Source organism: Gigantopelta aegis, chromosome 9 (genome assembly GCF_016097555.1).
Source record: "Gigantopelta aegis isolate Gae_Host chromosome 9, Gae_host_genome, whole genome shotgun sequence".
Lineage (NCBI taxonomy): Eukaryota > Metazoa > Mollusca > Gastropoda > Neomphalida > Peltospiridae > Gigantopelta > Gigantopelta aegis.
In genome coordinates this window covers 11,032,469-11,052,526 of record NC_054707.1, presented here as the reverse complement: position 1 = coordinate 11,052,526, position 20,058 = coordinate 11,032,469, and the positions used below count along the sequence as shown (strand labels likewise).

The window sequence follows — 20,058 nt, the reverse complement described above, 5'->3', positions numbered from 1 at the left end:
AAATATTAAACTGACCTTGTTGCTACATACAGTGGATATTAAACTGACCTTGTTGGTACATGTATACAGTAGATATTAAACTGACCTTGTTGGTACACACAATGGATATTAAACTGACCTTATTGGTACATACAGTAGATATTAAACTGACCTTGTTGCTACATACAGTGGATATTAAACTGACCTTGTTGGTACATACAGTAGATATTAAACTGACCTTGTTGGTACACACACTGGATATTAAACTGACCTTATTGGTACATACAGTATATATTAAACTGACCTTGTTGGTACACACAATGGATATTAAACTGACCTTGTTGGTACATACAGTGCATATTAAACTGACCTTGTTGGAGTCGAGATCAACCAGCCAAATATCATCTGGCAGCTGGAAGTCCTTCTTGTACAAGAAAAAGCTTGCTGGAACTCCTATCAGAAATGGAGTTGGCGCCAAGAGCAACTGAAAAACAGAAACAACAGATGTTATCAGACACTTAATTATTCAAAATTCAACTTGAGAATAAAAACTTTCAATCAATAAGTAATTTTCAGACTAGTCATAGGTATACAGGGAGTAATATATTATAATGGGTGGATATCTTTGGCCCAAAAGGAGTTCAGTGGATAAAACCTCAATATCAGTTCTGTCACAACAGTCAGCATTCAGAAATGGTTAAAATATCTGCCTCATGTCTGTATTTGTTGACAGCTGTGGGTAAGCCTGACCGCCTGACTCTATTGAATAACAGAAGATTTAAAACATTAACGTAATTCCAGTGTGGCCTTTAATTAGTGACAACTTGCTTAACCACTTGCAAAAATATACCCTGCACTGTATTTCTCCTTTCTGTACCTGGGCCCCGTTTTACGAAGCGATCTTAGCTACTATCGAACTTAGTGATTTAAGGTTGATGTTACGCTACCGACCTTAACATTTACAACCGTTCGACGAAGCAACCTTAGTGCGATTGTAAATCCAAACTTACTACAGTAGCAATCTTAACTAAGGTTAAAATATTATAGTCCATCCCATCCTCCTACAAAAATGTTTTTTTGTAAATAATTTCAGTTTTGCTTGACGTAAGAAGAAAAGTAAAAGCGTCTTGGAAATAAGATTTTTTTAAAAATATTTTTGTGTCCAATTTAGAAAACAGTCGGCTCAGAAATAAATAACTTGTAGTTTTTATTTATAGATCGACGACAGTCATTCTTTGCAACTTGTTTCGGCTTCATACACAATAAATATAACATATCCAACGATATTTTTTTTATATCATATATTTGACAAAATGTACTTTTTATATATTTCATCATTTTAAAACTTAAACTTAATATTTTGTTTAAAATTATGAAAAATAAAAACATACCGAAAGTAAACTGCGTTGTCTGCTCTCTGAACTATTTTGACAGGGGTCAAGGTTAGTAGACTAGTTTTTATTTTAAAGTGGCGTTGCATTGTAATAATATAGCTAATTTTGAATTTAAATGACGTCAGTATTCCAACGACGTCACTTTCCATCTTCTTATAATTTAACAATAAACTCGGTGTATGACGTTTCCTTTTTCATACACAATAAATAACATTGGGAAAATCCCAATGCAAAATTTCTATTGAAATTGTTTTGTTTGAACATTACTAATGCACATGTTTTTTTAGAGAAAAATTGTACTATTTACGAAATGTGGATCTGAAGTGAAATTACGGTAAGATATGTTATATTTATTGTGTACAAAGCCAAAACAAGGGTGCGAAGAGTGACTGTCGTCAACCTTAATGTTAATGGCGAAAGAGGCCGTCCATTCCAAATCCGCTCGAAACACATAGCATGCCGAGGTATCCGATACCTTCATATCAGTTCCTCGTCACTGATTGTGTCGAACTTTATGCTTCTGTCGCAAAAAACATGTTCCATTCGTCTTTTTTCCTTCCTTAGCATTAATTTAAGATCGCGACCTTAGAGCTTACAATAGGTGCAGACCTATTGTAAATATTAATAGTAACTTAAGGTGATTGTAAGCTAAGGTTGTTTAGTAAAACGGACTGTCGATTGTAGAAAAAAGTTACGGTCACTACCTTAGGCACTTAAGGCGATAGTAGCGCTAAGATCGCTTCGTAAAATGGGGCCCTGGTCATAATAACAAGCTAATTGATCTCTCAAGATGTTCGCTAATTCTTCTGTGAAAGTCACCTGTCGAGCTAACTGACACTGAAATATTTATGCTAATTAATCTGTGAAATTAATCACCTGTCTGGCGGAAGCCATGCATGTTGGTGGAAGGAGAATGATTATGGACCTGGTTGTAACAACAAGATAATTGATCTCTTGCAAAGATTTACATTAATTAATCTGTGAAATTAGTCACCTGTTCGGCATGCAAAAGCCATGCATATTCCATGCATATAGAAGGGAGATGATTCTGTACCTGGTCATTATGATCTCTTGCAAAGATTTACGTTAATTAACCTGTGAATTTAGTCACCTGTCCCACAAAAGCCATGCATGTTAGTAGAACGGGGATGATTCTGTCCTTGGTTGTAACAACAAGCTAATTGTTCTCTCATGAAGATTTAAACTAATTAATCTGTGAAATTAGTCACCTGTTCGGCAGAAGCCATACATGTTGGTAGAAGGGGGATGACCGGAAACATGTACTCGAGTGGGTAAAACATGGACACAAACGCAATCACACTCATCGACAAGGCATTGTAGTCTCTTGACTGTAACACAACCTGAAATAAACATTTTAAATCAGCATGAAAAATAGGAACACAATTTGTCTGTAGAAGAATTTTAAACTTCACTAATCCATTTCATGATTTAATCATAAAGTAAGTTGAAAAGTACTTCTCTCAATGGCAATGGGGTTTACTGGAAATTAAATAATATGGGAATAAAAATCAAGATAACTTTTATAACAGAAAAAAAAAATATATATATATATTTTTTTTTGTAGATTTCATTAAAAATGCTGAAATATCTTATAATAGATGTATATTGGGTTAAAATTAAATTTTGACTGTAGTGGGTATACTAAAACACTGCTTCCCGTTTTTCTCATTTGATAAATTTTGTAAGAATCTTGAAATCCAGAATATTTGAAAATTTAGTGGGGTTTTTTTTTTATCAAATACTACAACAGGCCTTTGATAATTGCGAGAACGATTGTTCCGTTCGCGCATCATTCACGCAAATCTAATTTAGCGTAACCTAGGTTTTTTTAGCACATTAGATTTGGGACATTATTTATATGGACATAACAGGTTAACTCATAAATGGTTTATGCAAATTTTCAATTCTCTGAGACCAGAATAATTATTGCAGCGTACCTTATGTTGGGCAATAAATAATAAATAAATACTATAATTATTATTGCTGCGTACATTATGTTTGGCAATAAATAATAAATAAATACTATAATAATTATTGCTGTGTATCTTATGTTGGGCAATAAATAATAAATAAATACTATAATTAATAACTATTGTTGCATACCTTGGTGGGCAGTAAATAATAAATAAATACTATAATAATTATTGCTGTGTAGGCAGAAAATAATAATTAACTATTACAACAATAACTTGGTGCATACCTTATGTTAGAGGATAACAGCAGTTAAGACCTCGAGACGCACCTTATGTTCGAGGATAACAGCAGTTAAGACCTCGAGACGTACCTTATGCTCGAGGATAACAGCAGTTAAGATCATGAGACATACCTTATGTTCGAGGATAACAACAATTAAGACCATGAGACGTACCTTATGTTCGAAGATAACAGCAGTTAAGACCATGAGACGTACCTTATGTTCGAGGATAACAGCAGTTAAGACCATGAGACGTACCTTATGTTCAAGGATAACAGCAGTTTGAGACATACCTTATGTTCGAGGATAACAGCAGTTAAGACCTTGAGACACGTCTCGACACCGAGCAGCTCAAGAGGTAGATGGAGAGGAAAGTCGATCAGCGTGAACCGGGTGTGGTCGGGCAGGGCAAACAGCAGAGGGGGCTGCAGGTCTTTCGGCAAGATGCTCACCTGTACAAAACAATACACAGACACTTGAAGAAGGAAGGCAGGAAATGTTTTATTTAACAATGCACTCAACGCATTTTATTTATGGTTATATAGCGTCGGACATATGGTTAAGGACCACACTGTCGCCACTTCATGGGCTACTCTTTTTGATTAGCAGCAAAGGATCTTTTATATGCACCATCCCACAGACAGGATAACACATACCACAGCCTTTGATATACCAGTCGTGGTGCACTGGCTGGAGCGAGAAATAGACACTTGAAGAAAACAAAAAATGATCATTCATAAACACTCACAGAGCTCAAAATTCATTTTGTTGAGCACCAAGCAGTCTTTGCTTTTTAAATTTTAAAACGGAAGCAAAAACTAGAAATTGAAAAGCAGTTTTAGCTCACACAGGTATTGATATAAATAGTAGTGTAATACTTGAAGATAAAAATGAAAAAAAAAAAAACCTTCTTGTGAAAATGATTATCAGAAAACATTTTGAGCAGCAATTGATACTTGTTCCTTGTAAATCTTTAGCCTTGCACTCGCAATCCAGGTCATAATTATAAGATATTAAACAAGCTTCCATTTTGAATCATGTTTATGTTTCTTGTAAAATAATTTTTAATTTTAGCTCGTGACAATGAAAATCATTTCATGAGGGACATATAAATAATATGAAATGGTAGTGAGTTTAATATCCTATTTATAAAGAAGAAAGAAATGTTTTATTTAATGACGCACTCAACACATTTTATGTACGGTTATATGGCGTTAGACATATGGTTAAGGACCACACAGATTTTGAGAGGAAACCCGCTGTCACCACTACATGGGCTATTCTTTCCGATTAGCAGCAAGGGATCTTTTATTTGCACTTCCCACAGGCAGGATAGCACAAACCATGGCCTTTGTTGAACCAGTTATGGAATATCCTATTTATTACCTATAATTTTATGACGTCATCATATGATGTCAAAGTGCTGCATCTCACTTTAGGTTCTAGTGGGATATAACACTTTGATATGAACCAAAATATTTGTAACTATACGGGTAATAATTTACATTAATACACCAGCGGTCACTCATAACAGGGGAAATATTTTCCATGTTTTCTCAGTGAGAAATATTCTGCATTGGTCTAACGAATAATTCTATTGGACAATTTGACACTTACAAACCAATTACCTTGTCGATACTAAATATGATGTCATCACAATTTGGCAAACACAAAATGATGTCATGTAGTTTAAAGAGTTTGTGTTTACAGCTCTGTTTTTAGTGTTAAATTTATAACAAAATGTCATTTTAGTGCAATTCCTTATAGATTTTGTAGAAGAATAAAGAGAACTTTTGTTTTTGAAAATTATCTATAAACGTGATTAAATTACAAAGTTATAGCAATTCTCAGAACAGTGCATAACGTGGGTTACATCTTTTCTATACAGATTGGCCTTCATGCATGTGCGTAAAAAATAATGGCTTTTAGAGAAAACAAATAGCTGAGGTAATAAATAGAATAACAAACTCGGTACCAGTTATTATTAAATTTATGTCCCTCATGAAATAATTTTCATTTGTCACTCGCTAAAGCTCATGATAAGTGAAAATGATTTCACTATGGACATAAATTTGATAATAACTGGTAACTCGTTTATTATCCTCTATTTATACCATCAAAAGTTTATCTCAAGCATATACATGTATGGATATAACATATTAGTATTAAATATGTGAGATTTTTAAAGAAAATTTCAAGCATTGGTCATCATGAAGTTGGTAAGATAAGAAACATTTACCAACCAACCTCTCCCCCCCCCCCCACACACACACACAATCCACATGAATACCCTTTTGAAATACCATACGAATCATTAATTTACCTAATATACAATTAGAGAACAGGTAATTATGACAATGAAATAATTATGAGCTACATGTATTATGTGTAAAGTGTTAAATACAATAAAGCCTGAAAATTTAGGGTAGTAGCAGTTGAAAATGGGGGGAGACCGGCCTCGGTGGCGTCGTGGCAGGCCATCGGTCTACAGGCTGGTAGGTACTGGGTTCGGATCCCAGTCGAGGCATGGGATTTTTAATCGAGATACCGACTCCAAACCCTGAGTGAGTGCTCCGCAAGGCTCAATGGGTAGGTGTAAACCACTTGCACCGACCAGTGATCCATAACTGGTTCAACAAAGGCCATGGTTTGTGCTATCCTGCCTGTGGGAAGCGCAAATAAAAGATCCCTTGCTGCCTGTCGTAAAAAGAGTAGCCTATGTGGCGACAGCGGGTTTCCTCTAAAAACAGTGTCAGAATGACCATATGTTTGACGTCCAATAGCCGATGATAAGATAAAAAATCAATGTGCTCTAGCGGCGGCGTTAAATAAAACAAACTTTACTTTTTGAAAATGGGGGAGGGTGTTCTGTGATGTTTATTTCTGGGTGTTTTCAGAGTGTGCAGGTATTTTATTGAAGGGTTTGCAGAAAAATGGGGGGTTGAGGTGCAGAAAGACTTGTCAAATTAAATTTTGTCCCCAAGCACCTAATGTAATACACTGGTTACCAGTGGCATCAGTTGGTTAGACAGTGCTAAACAATGTGTTTACTGTGACAATCCTGTACACCATCTGGCACCCAACTGCCTTATCAAATAGTACAAACGATAATTAACCTCTTGTCATCCCTGTAATTTGATATTAGCAATTACTATAAATGATATACAGATTTCATTTTAGGCCAGGAGATTATTAAAGCTATATATTTTACAAAATAATATGAACACACAGATCAAACGATGATCATTGTTATATTATATAAACTGTTTAGCTGTATGATTACACAAGTACTGTTGATCCTTGAGGAATTGGTTAACCATAAAGGAGGAAAGAAATGTTTAACGACACAATACGCACATTTTTATTTATGGTTATAATGGAAGGAAGGAATGTTTTATTTAATGGTGCACTCAACACATTTTAGTTACAGTTACATGTATATGGCATCGTATGAGGTTAACAATCACACAGATGAGAGAGGAAACCTGCTGCCACCATGCAATAGGCTACTCTTTCTCATTAGCTTCAAGGGATCTTTATATGCACCATCCCACAGACAGGATAGTACATATCTCGACCTTTATTTTTACACCAGTTGTGGTTGGAACGAGAAATAGTACAATGGGTCTATCGACGGGAATCGACCCGACTGATGGAACATGACACCAACACTTTTCCACTGGGCTATGTCCCACCCACTGGTTATAGTGGTGTCAGAACTATGATGAGAGCAAACCTGCTGCCGACACTCCATGGGCTACTCTTTTCAGTTAGCAGCAAGGGCTCTTTTCTATGCACCAACTCACAAACAGTATAGTACACTATGGCCTTTGTTACACCAGGTGTGAAGCACTGGCTGTCTGGGAACAAGAAATAACCTAATGGGCCCACCAATCCCAAGTCGATTGTGTATTAGGTGAACACTTTTGTAAGAGTAGTGGCAAGCACTATCCGTGACAGTGGCAAGCACTATCTGTACTAGTGGCAAGCACTATCCATGACAGTGGCAAGCACTATCTGTACTAGTGGCAAGCATTATCCATGACAGTGGTAAGCACTATCCGTGACAGTGGCAAGCACTATCCGTGACAGTGACACTATTTGTACTAGTGGCAAGTTTCATCTGATTCAACTCAACTAAACACTGCCTACCATAATTTCAAAACTATGTTGGCTAGACGAGCAAGTCTTGATCTCTATCACTTAATCTAGCTATTGAATTTTTAACAAAATAAAGACAAACTGAGATGAAGCTAAATATAGACAAGTAAAAATAGACATAATTACATCTGCACAAAAGCTAAGCAAGCTATAAAAAAAATTAACACTTAATTCCATGTAAACAAAAAAATTATATCTTTTTTTCTTTTCCTTTTTTTTTCTTCAAAATCCAACAAGCCAGTGCTATTCTGCTGTGCACACAAGGTCATTCAATATAGGGAACAGGCTGCAGCAACCATAAAAACAATATTGTGATTTGTCAAGTCGACCAGCTAACTACATATTGTTGACCATCTAAGCCCTGGGCTCCTAATATCTATCCATTTGTAAGGTCTAAAAATAAGCTTCCTCCCCGAGGTGATAACCAGTGTGACCTAATTCTCCAACTGACTAGCAAATAATAATGGTTCGGAAAAACATCGTCTGGGTACAGTGAGGAACACGAAGCGGACAATCAATAAGTGTGTGGGCTCATGAGAAATCAATAGTCATGCTGTACGTCACAGCGTCGATCAAGTCAAGTCGCTCCCTCGTTAGCTGACAGGCAACTGGAGCTTACGCTGGCTTTCTGTCGGCTTTCCAAACAAACTACAGACCACGGAGATGTACCGGACTTTCTTATTCATTACCATGCTTAACTCACGCAATTCGTATCATATTAACAAAATACAGAACTGGCCAGATAATGTAGTGTCTTATTTATGGCCATTTTTTTTATTCATGCAATTCATATTATGCAACAGAATTCAGACTTGGACAGATACTGTAGTTTCTTATTTAATTTATGACCATTTTTACTCATGCAATTCATTTTATGCAACAAAATACAGAACTGGCCAGATACTCTAGTTTCTTATTTATGGCCATTTGTTATTCATGCATGCAATTCATATTATGCAACAAAACTCAGACTTCAACAGATACTGTAGTTTCTTATATAATTTATGACCCATTTAACACATGCGATTCATATCATATTGGCAAAATACAGAACTGACGAGATACTGTAGTTTCTTACTTATGGCCATTATCTTTTTTTATTCATGAATGCAATTCATATTATGCAACATAATTCAGACTTGGACAGTTACTGTAGTTTCTTATTTAATTTATGATCATTTTCACTCATGCAATTCAAATGCAGCAAAATATTAATGACTTGACCAGATACTATAGTTTCTTATTTATGACTCTTCTTCTCAGGCAATGCAAATCACTCAAAGGTTTTCTGTTTTCCATTCATCAAGCACACATATTCATCATTACCGGTAAATAAACTGTCCTCAAATTGTTGCCATTGTTAGGATTATTTCCAACTAACAATAATGTCAGAGCCTTTTTAATTACAAAAATAATACTAATAAATACATTTTCTAGTTTAGAGTATTAGTACATGTATCAGTATAGATATGACTATACCAAATAAAATCCCATAGGCGACCATGTTAACGTTTGTGTTTAAAAACACTATATGCAACATATCAACCAAACTATGACCCATAAATATCAGTACTACAACCCCTACCTCAAAGTATTAACTGAAGAAAATCATACCTTTCACGGCTCATTTTCGGTGTAACCAGATGTTTTTACAACACCCCTAGTTTCGCACAAAATTTGAGTACCTTTTTTTTTTCAAGTACCCCATACATGTTCCAAGCACAACAAGGCTACTTGACACAATGGTACTAGATGAAATAAAATTGCATAGATTTTTAGCCCAGATGAAATTAATTTTTTTAACAACCAACACACTCACATTTATAAATTTATAACCAATCACAGGACTTGTGGTGTTAACTTCTCTATCAAAAGTTGGGTGCACCTCGAACTTTGACCCAGCCAGAAATTATTTGGTTTAGTGCTACCTATATGATTTGGGGTTTTTTCCATACATACATGTGCAAACTTATTGAGAGGTAAAATCCAGTTTGGGCTACCATAAATATAGGATGACCAGAATCATATTGAGTATGTAGATATCAATTGTAAAGTAGGAGATTATGTTAGGATAATGTTAGTCGGAAACACACTACACTGCAGGGATCAAAATTAACAGAAAGCAGCAGCAAATGCAGCTCAAAATTAACAAAATGATTCCCAATAATTAGTTTGACAAGCACTTTTTGCTTTTGATCTTATTTTTTTTAGAGTATTCCTGATATATCCAGAATTCCTTATTTTCATGTCATATAAAACCATAAGCTTTTATTCATATTTAAATCATTTTTAAGTGATATAATAAAAACCATAAGCTTTTATCCACATTTAAATAATTTTCAAGTGATATAAAACTATAAGCTTTTATCCACATTTAAATAACTTTCAAGTGATATAATAAAAACCATAAGCTTTTATCCGCCTTTATCTCAGGCCGTTCACATTGTTGTTTAATCAGTCACATTTCAAGTTTCATAAAGAGTCTAATTTCGATACAGATTTCTCGTACTGCTTCTCAAGTTATAATTTTTGATTCTAGATTAAAATCTGAGAAGAAAAGATTGCTTCCCAATCCACAAAATGAATTTCAAACCCTGCGCTGGCAGCAAACGCAGTCGTCTATTTAGTAAAGATATGGAATGTTTTTCAATTATGACAGGAAGGACATACAAAATTCAGCAGCTTTCTGACTGCTTAGAATAAATCACCATCTACATCACGCTATTTCTGTATTTGAACAGTCTCGTGACATTTTTGATAATAGATTATTCATAATAGTACAAAGTGAATCTGAACTATACAATGACTGATACAGAGACTTTCCTTGAAACATATGATTTGAAACAGCAATCAAGTGAAATCAATACAGGCAGCTTCGTATGTATCACACAGGTGCGTGTGCAGGAATTTATGCAGGGTAGGGGGTCGGGGGCAAGTCATGCTCCCACAGAAAATATATTGAAAAAACAGGAAATTTAATTAGCTGGGGTGGTGGAAGAGTTCAACATGCAAAACTTCCCCTGCACAGGTGCCTGTAATAATAGAAAGAATATTCTGTTCACTCAGTCATATGTCATATTAGATTATTCAATGCTGAACACAAAACACAAAACCAACTATTGTGATAAAACTAATGTCACCCATTTTGACAGTCCTTGACAATTATCATTAATCACTAAACAGATGTGACTAACAAAGATTAGTGACACATCAGATAATTACCACAAGTCGCAAAACAAAAGTGACAAATACACGAATGATTCTGGTATAATATGCTTCATTCTGTCAGTGTTAGTCATCGAGTGGAAACTAATTTACTATTTGATCTTTCTTCTGCTATTTTAAGAATGACTAACTCACAATGACAAAGAACCAGTCTCGGTGGCGCAGTGGTTAAGCCATCGGACTACAGGCTGGTAGGTACAGGGTTCGCAAGTCTTAAGGGCTCAATGGGTAAGTGTAAGGCCACTACACCCTCTTCTCTCTCTCACTAGTAACCAACTAACAACTAACCCACTGTCCTGGATAGACAGCCTAGATAGCTGAGGTGTGTGCCCAGGATAGCATGCTTGAACCGTAATTGGATATAAGCAAGAAAATAAGTTGAAATGAAATGAATGACAATGACTTTTAGTGGGTTTTATGAGGCCATGTATTTGAACCTATGGCCACAGACTACATGACTAACACTATCAGTTAAGGTCAAACATTTAACACAGTAAAGCCAAATGCAACCAACACACACACACATCCCAAACCCAGTGTTTGAGATTAACGGTATCCCGATATCCTGGGGATACAAGACTTCAAGAACACAGTATCCCACTGGGATACCACATAATGTTGTTCGTTTTTTTAATTCTGCATTTTAATTTTTCACTCAAACAATGAAAGTTGTTATTTACGGGTGAAGTTAAGTAACAGTATTTTCGAGCTCGTACCCAGTCTAATACTATGCCATAACAATATCTCTCCCAACTTGTACCCAGTCTAATGCTACACTGGAGCAACAGTGGCATAGCAATAGACTGGGAACCGGTGAGTCGCTATTGTTTTTGTTGGATGTTTCCTCCATTCAAATTTTATTTGAGATATTGACTCCACATCTACAGACAATTGATACAGGTAGGTTTATCATTAGTAATGTCAGAAACACTTATAGATTACTGCTAAATATTAATTTATGTCAGTATTACTCAAAAATAGATGCAGCAAATCTTTTTGCTAATTCCGTTTGCAAATTTCACGAGTTCCATGATTTCGATTGTGGCGTAGCAATAGACTGGAAACGAGAACAGTATCATCCTAGTTTGTTACAATGTTATTTATGAATTTCATTTAAGTGGGATACTAAATTCTCAGGTGGGATACCAGATTCTGAAATGTTAGTATCCAACTGGGGTACTGCTCAAAATCTCGAACACTACAACCATGTTTTATTATGGTAACAGGCTGGTTAAAATTTGCCTAAAAATGTATATCTAATGTCAAATGTGGTTATTTCAATGTTGAAGGTACTGAACCAAACAGCTTGAGATAACAGTTGGTCGAGAAAACAATAGTGTTTGGTGAATATTGTACTTTGGGACCATTTCTTGACCTCAACATTTTCTAGGCTTTCAGTGTAACAGATGTCGAAATAAAAATAATAACTACTTATTAAGTTATACAATATGTAAAACAATTATAATTTGGGACAATTAGAAAGAAAAAGGATAATTTCACAATGCATATACATGTACATGTAGTAGTTAAACTATTTTGTCTGTTTGTTTTGGAATGTGAAACATGTGCCTTTGTTTGTAGCATGTTAATGTCTCTAAAATGTTTTTCTGCTATAAAAATAATTAGTTATCACTGCAGTTTTCTCACTAAACCTTTATCAATTTTGACCAGATGTTTTGTGTCTAGAATGACTTTAATGTTCTGATACAGGAACTGATGGCAATTTTAACTTCAACAATTCATCAATACATATGACATGTAGATCATGAATGCAGCTATAATTTTAAAAACCAATAAGAATATTTGTTAATTTCTGGCAGCCATGACGGACATATCCCAGTTCTCTGTCAGCCAGATGGGATATGGTTCAAATTTCTTACAAAACAGAAAAACAGAAAAATGGGAACTTGTCTGACAAAAACCGAAAACACCTTTGAAAAGACAAACTATCAAATTTGACTGTTGTCCATCAATAAATTCACAAAAAATGACAAGTTTTATAATTACGAACAACACTTCTATTTAGTTAAAACTACACAAAAATCAGTTTCTAATGTCCTTTCCGTGACCTGTTTTATGTACGACATCATATTTCACGTCGCATTTCACGTAATGACGTCGCATTTCAATTTCACGTAATGACGTCGCATTTCACGTAATGATGTCATATTCTGATGTTTATCAAAGGATAATATTCAGTTTTTAACTGACATCGTCCAATCAGAATTGAGTAAATCATATACCGGTAGAAAGTCTGTAATTATATTTCTTTATTAGAAATACTACAGCAATGATTTCCGACACAAAACATACTGTTACGTACACAGCTTTCAGGTTTTTAAATCACCGGCAATTACAAAACATTCTTTTCTTTGTTGGTAATTTTGGTTATTTCAGTTTCTATGGTATAGCATCCACTGATTAACTTGTTCAATAAGCAATTTTGTTTGTTTTTACTAAACACGGCTTTATTATCAATTACAACTGAATTCATTTAATCATCATTTTGAACTACCCCAGTTCAAAAATGAAAAGCACAGCTAATCCACAAATGATTCACTATGTTTGGCACCGGCAAGGTAACCAAGTAATTAAATTGTCATAGCAACATCTATACAACCATATAATTGATGCAATGCAGATAATCAAAATATGTTTTTGGCCAATATGAACCTATTGTGTAACTAGCAATGCAGGATAAATACAGAAAAAGTAATCAGCAATATGGAGCATAAAACAACACAAATATCTATACAATCGATTATCTTAGCATGCTGTCAGCTAGAAGAGGTTGTAAAACACTACTGAAAACATATTAAAATGAGAATCAGGGTTTCTGCCAGAGGGTAAAATGGGTATGGAGCCATACCCAAATTGTTTGTGCAGATTTTTTTTTTTTAAATTAACCTTTTGACAAAATCAATTACTCTTATCATTACTGCAGGGCATAAAATTTGGAACAAATGATTTTGTCGTTCGTCTGTCGGTTATGCAAAACCAATAACATAAACGATCGATCGTTTGTGCAAAAGCTGTAATCGTTCGTCAGAAAATTTAAAAAGACGTGTTGGCTTTTTTTTAAAACTGTTTTTGGAAGAAAATAATAAGATAACGGGCCTATATTGCTGGTTATTTTGGCCGATATAGGATTCGCATACTTTTGGTACTTTCCTTTCAGATCCGGAAGCATTAAACTCAATGCTTCCGGGAAATCCCTGTCTATTATCATTTCATTCAGATTATTGTTTGGCACCAATAAGTACTCCTCTGTAAAAGAACCGATGGGGTTGTGTGTTGTAATGTAAACGGGCAGCTTTCAAGTTGGTTCTAGCATACTCTTTTTTTTTTTTTATTGTATTTATGATAGGACATTTGATGGAGAAAAGTAAAAACAAAGGGCCCGGGTTTTTACCGCGTAATGTTAAATATTGCTTCAAATGTTGTATGGGCAATATGCAGGGTCATCTTGTTTACAAACTTTCAACATAAAAACACGGCCCTTTGAATGTTTGAAATTTGCAAATTTGACTTGGAAGGTTTCATCATTAAATGAAATATTTGCTAAAGGTAGGACATTTGTATTAAAACCACTACCGACTGTAATTTCACCAATTCGAAGAAAAGCATGGAATGCTAGAGCAAACATGGCCCAAAACATTGTCTGAGAGCATATCAAAGGAAAAGTCATATAAACAGCCCGTAATAATTTATGAAGTATATTTTTTGCTATCGGTAAATGCGTATCTGAAATGTTACAATTTTTTCAACAGACCTGTAATAATTTTTGTATTAAAAATGACGCAGACAGATCCGGGAGCCCTTGCAGAGATGTACAAATGCTATGGCAGATATATAAGTGGCTATAGTTGCTGCAGCATAATTCCTTGAATTCAAAAATGCTATGAATAACGCAATGTGTGTCACAGACAGAGGCAGGTTAATTGAAAGTGATACATCTCCAGCGAATATGCAATACAAATTAAAAGCTTGTTGGTAGCAATGGACTGAATCCCTGGTCAAAATCTCTTGTATAAACCAGATAATTGTTCATTTAATCTTGCAAGGTTGGAAGTGGAGGAACGTGAACTGGATACTGATCTGCCTGCGGTGTCATTTGCTTGAACTGGTCGATTCTCTGTCTTTTTAATTCCTGTTGACCAGATGAATTCAAATATTGTTGTTGTATCTCGTTTTTGTACCAACATGCTGCTCCAACTGCCTACTTGCGTTTTATTTCGTTAAAACTGTTAAATCAACCCAGGTAAAATCGTAAACAAATTGCCCATAAATGCTTTTACTTGCATAAAATTATTTTATGATAGGACATTTGATGGAGAAAAGCTACGAAATTCGTTCGTATTGCATTCACGTTTAATTACAGTGATCCATTAAAATTTGCATTTGTATCTGAACTACTTAAGAAAATCGTTCGGGTAAACACTAAAACCACATGAACGACATATCGATTGTCTCAAAAATTCAAATTGTATGCCCTGTTACTGTATGATTTTCTTAACCATAACCCTAAAATCATTACTACAGTGAAACCTCACAAAACTGGACACTAAAAACCGGAATTCCCTCAAAACCGGACGTTTTTCATGGTCCCTTTTTAAATATATGTGCAGAAGAGAACCTCTTTAAACTGGATACCTTTAAACTGGATACCTTAAAACTGGACATTTTACTTGGTCCCGAGCGTGTCCGGTTTAGAAGAGTTAACCATAACCCTAAACTTAAACCATTTTCTCTCTGGGGAAGGCTCCTAATACCCCCTGTTCACTGTGGTTGCATTCAATTCCATAGCACCATACCCAAACATTTCTTTCCACAAAGAAACACTGAGAATATAATGCTGTATATTTTTGTCAATTTACTGACAAATTGATGGTCCTTAGATGTGTTGATTTTGAAGCATATTAACTGAAAATGGTCACACAAAGTTGACATACAAGTTTCCAAGATGCACACATGGGCCTGGATTAATTTAAATCAGGTGTAGAAATTAACAAATATTTCTTCTTCTGCCCAAAACCCAGCCCTTTTCCCCTGCAATCCCCATCATTATTGGTTGGAACAATGTATGCTTACATGTACATGTGTGTACTATACCTCATACAAGTGGCCTTACACTGGGTTTTCTGCTTAAAATACAAGCATTGTAGAAAGGAAAAAAAGGAAATGTTGTATTTAACAACGCACTCAATATATTGTATTTACAGTTATATGGCACTGGACATATATTAAGGACCACACAGAGTAGCCCACGAAGTGGCGACAGTGGGTTTCCTCTCTCAATATCTGTGTGGTCCTTAACCATATGTCTGAAGCCATTTAACCATAAATAAAATGTTTTGAGTGCATTGTTAAATAAAACATTTCCTTCCCTTTCCTTTCATGCATTTGTTTAATGTTTTATTTATTCATACACAATTTACACCAAACAGCTGACATATTCCTTGTTACAGGGCGTCATTACACATTCATTAATTTATTTGTTTAATGATGTTAAGTTAGATAACTTGATTCTAAACAGATGAATATTTTAGCACATTTTTTGGACAAACTAGAGAAAATATACCAACTGATAAATTAACACATTAAATAATCTGACACAATCTCATTTATAAATATCAGTATTACCAAACGTATAAGTTATTTATTGGTTTTATTTAATAACGGTTAAAACTGGCCCAGTTAATTGGTAAGTATGGTCAGGCAATTTTCAAAACCACTAGCTCCGTGAATTGAAGAAAAATTCTAGAACCTTCTGGGCGGGAGCCTGGCTGGAAACCCTGTACCTATCAGCCTTATATCCGATGGCTTAACCATGACACCAGCGAGGATGCCAGTATCTCTGTTGTAAGTATATTTGTCCTCAGCTACTTCTTCTCACAAGGTGTGAGGGGGTGAGTGTGTGTGTGTGTTTCTACCCAGATCTAGACCTCGTTGCCCCAGGATGAATAAGAAAGGTGTTTTACCTCCACTCTGGTTTTCATAGGCACTGGAACCGGAGCACTAAGTAGGCGCAGAATCCACGTCTCAATCTCACGAACTTCATGCATAACAAGGGAAGGAATGTTGTCACTGCACTGTCCAGTCAGCACGCCCCACACCGTGTCCCTGAAAACACACACACACACATACAACACTGTGTTACACGTACACGTTATCAAGACACTGAATACGTATGGGAAAAGGTCTTCTCCAATATGACAGCATTGTTGCTTAGCATTACAAGAAATATAAATTATATATACTTTTTTTTAAATAAACAAAATTATTTGCTTCCCTTTATAAATCGTGTCTATAATACATGTACTTGTTCTACATCCAAACTAATAGTAAAGTGAACAAATTGTGAGATGGGATTCTGAGTATTCAGTGTTACCACTAATTGCTACATATGCATTAACATTTAGGACAGTCATGAACATGAAATATAAGCATTTAAAGGATAAATATTTCAACTTAAATAGCTTTTAGCTTTTCACACAATTATATATTTGGTAGGTACAAGAACGGTAAAGTCACATGCTTTGCCCTGAACATTTTCTTATCCCACCACACAAAACATTTTTTTTTTTAAATAACACATACATGAGTTGGATTCGAGGTACCAGACCTGTTTGACCAAAACAAATGTCTAAGAATGCCCTCTCTTGTATCAGACTAAATTAGCAAGGTGAGACAGAACTAGAAAACGGAACAGTAACATACCTAGCGGAGCCTTTCGATCCACCAATTCTTTTTGTGCAGCTTCTGTCATGACACGCTTCGATCAACCGACGCAACACGAACAAGCACTCGCGGAACGTCGAGTAGAATGGATGATGACTGATGATACACAACGATGTCAGGGTATTGTTACGTACACGACCAGCCGGCCGAGACCTAGACTTAGTCCTGGGGGATTTTGGCTTCTCAGACTCCAACGAGCCCCCATCACCAGAATTCATGCTACACAAGTTCAGTCTGTCCGACTTCTGCCAGTCGCAGGAGGAATAGCTCTGCTTCTCGAAAGGTCGGAAAAAATTGACGCAAATTCCGTATCTCGTGATTCCCGAATCTTTTTCCGTCAACGTGAACACGAATGAGGTGGTCTCCCTCAGACTCATGCGTTTGGGCCCCACACTGATGCATCCCTCCGGCTGGCAGAAGAAGACAACATCAATCGGGAGCTGGAAATCCTTGTGGTCCTCCAGCGGGTAGCGTCGCAGCAGCTCCGGGGTCTGGGACACATGGTTGTTGTGGTTGGGGTGCCGACTCCCCGTGATCACGATGTAGTCGAGAAGCCGCGGGGAGAAATATTTTCTTTGCATGTCACACATGACTGGTGACTGCGTGGTTGGCTAGTACTATGTATTGTCACAGTTAAACACAGACATCATCGAAGATACGCACAACTGATTCTCCGTCTCACGGCATGATGAATGTTTTCATGGACGACATAAATGAAGTGGGGTTTTTCTGTAACAAGAACAAAATTAATTATAATATACACTTGAAGATACAATTATGAACATTAAAGAGACTTGTGTGAGTGCAGTTCCTCATCATACAGAAGATAATCTCCAGTATCTCTTAAGTTTTAAACATAAGATCTGTAAGCATTCATTGATTTGTATAATTTATACGTATATGTATCAGTGTATGTTGTTTTGTTTACTCTATACACCGTGTTTTGATCACAAACTGTTTGTTTCATTCACCTTCATGCCACACCCAATAGCCGATTTTACTTATGAATGCTGGGGAATGCTGGGGAATGCTGGGGAATCGTTAAACATCCATCCAGCCATTGTTCAATTACCTTTTCACAAAAAGATAACACTATGTTCTAAGAATATTCCACATTACATGAATATAGATTTGTTATCGCCCACATCACGGCCATTGTAGTACAAAAGAATTAAACATAATGCATGATGCAATGTAATATAAACAAATAAATATACTTCAGAATCAAACAAATCCAGTGTAAACAATAAAGGTATTACCTGTACAGTGTAAAGAACAGTATAATAACACCACACAATAATAGATCCTCTTTCAAGATAACCAAAAAAAAAAAAATGTATTTTTATGTTAGTAGATAATACAGGACAGTACCAAGAGACATCTGTGTGCCAGCGTAGTACTTAGATAAGTATTGTACTAAACATGGAACAGATGTGAAAGAGAAAAATCAATAACACAGCTACCAGCATGACCAGACACGCACATACCAGCACAGCGTGGCAGAAATCTGTTACCATTAGAAATTAGTATAATCATCAGTCTTAACTTGTTGTACCAACCAATCAACCTTATCTTTACTGACTATAATAATTATACAACGGGTTAGAGGATTCATCATAAGTGATTTTAAATATGGAAAATATAAACCTAGTCTATGCTAATTAGTATTTATCAAGGCTCTGTCAACATAAACACTGATTAGATGAGTAAAAAACATGAGAAGAAAATTCTATTTATCCTATAACATTTGTAAATTAACATTTTTAATTTAAAATTTAGTAAATCACAATTCTAAAGTTGCCTTCATTTGTAACAAGACATCATCAAGATTGACACAAATGTAGTTTTACATCATGCACTTTAACTAAATCTTATCAAGTGTTATTCCCAGGCGAACAGGTCTTGATGAACAAAAACCCATTGGGTTAATACACTAAAATATCAAATGGGTTGACATGAATATTACGGGCACGTTACAGGATAAAACATGCTATTTCATATTAGTCAATGTCAGTTTAAATCATGAAATCATGTTAGGTTTTTTTTGTTTAAAGACACTACTAGAGCACATTGATTTATTAATCATCGGCTATTGGATGTCAAACATTTGGTAATTTCAACATAGTCTTAGAGAGGAAACCCACTATATTTTTCCTTTAGAAACAAGGGAAATTTTATATGCACTATTCCACAGACAGGATAACACACACCATGGCCTTTGATATACCAGTCGTGGTGCACTGGCTGGAACAAGAAATAACCCAATGGGTCCATCAACAGGGATCGATCCCACATCGAAAACGCACCAAGCGAGAGCCTTACCACTGGACTACGTCTTGCCCC

At 35.6% G+C, this 20,058-nt stretch overlaps 1 protein-coding gene across 5 annotated transcripts in view; it reads right to left on the bottom strand.

The window, feature by feature from the left end:
• The window catches only part of LOC121380602 (MAP kinase-activating death domain protein-like), a 92,781-nt gene that overhangs the window by 63,102 nt on the left and 9,621 nt on the right, over positions 1 to 20,058 (bottom strand). For all 5 annotated transcript variants that reach the window (XR_005958964.1, XM_041509493.1, XM_041509490.1 and 2 more), the window contains exons 2-6: positions 17,695 to 18,444; positions 16,956 to 17,097; positions 3,882 to 4,040; positions 2,603 to 2,734; positions 350 to 463 (exon numbers count right to left, since the gene is read on the bottom strand). Coding sequence is in view for 4 of the 5 variants with exons in the window: in XM_041509493.1 (XP_041365427.1) it covers positions 350 to 463; positions 2,603 to 2,734; positions 3,882 to 4,040; positions 16,956 to 17,097; positions 17,695 to 18,305 (1,158 nt within the window). In the remaining variant the exon portion in view is untranslated. The remainder of the gene's footprint in view (positions 1 to 349; positions 464 to 2,602; positions 2,735 to 3,881; positions 4,041 to 16,955; positions 17,098 to 17,694; positions 18,445 to 20,058) is intronic.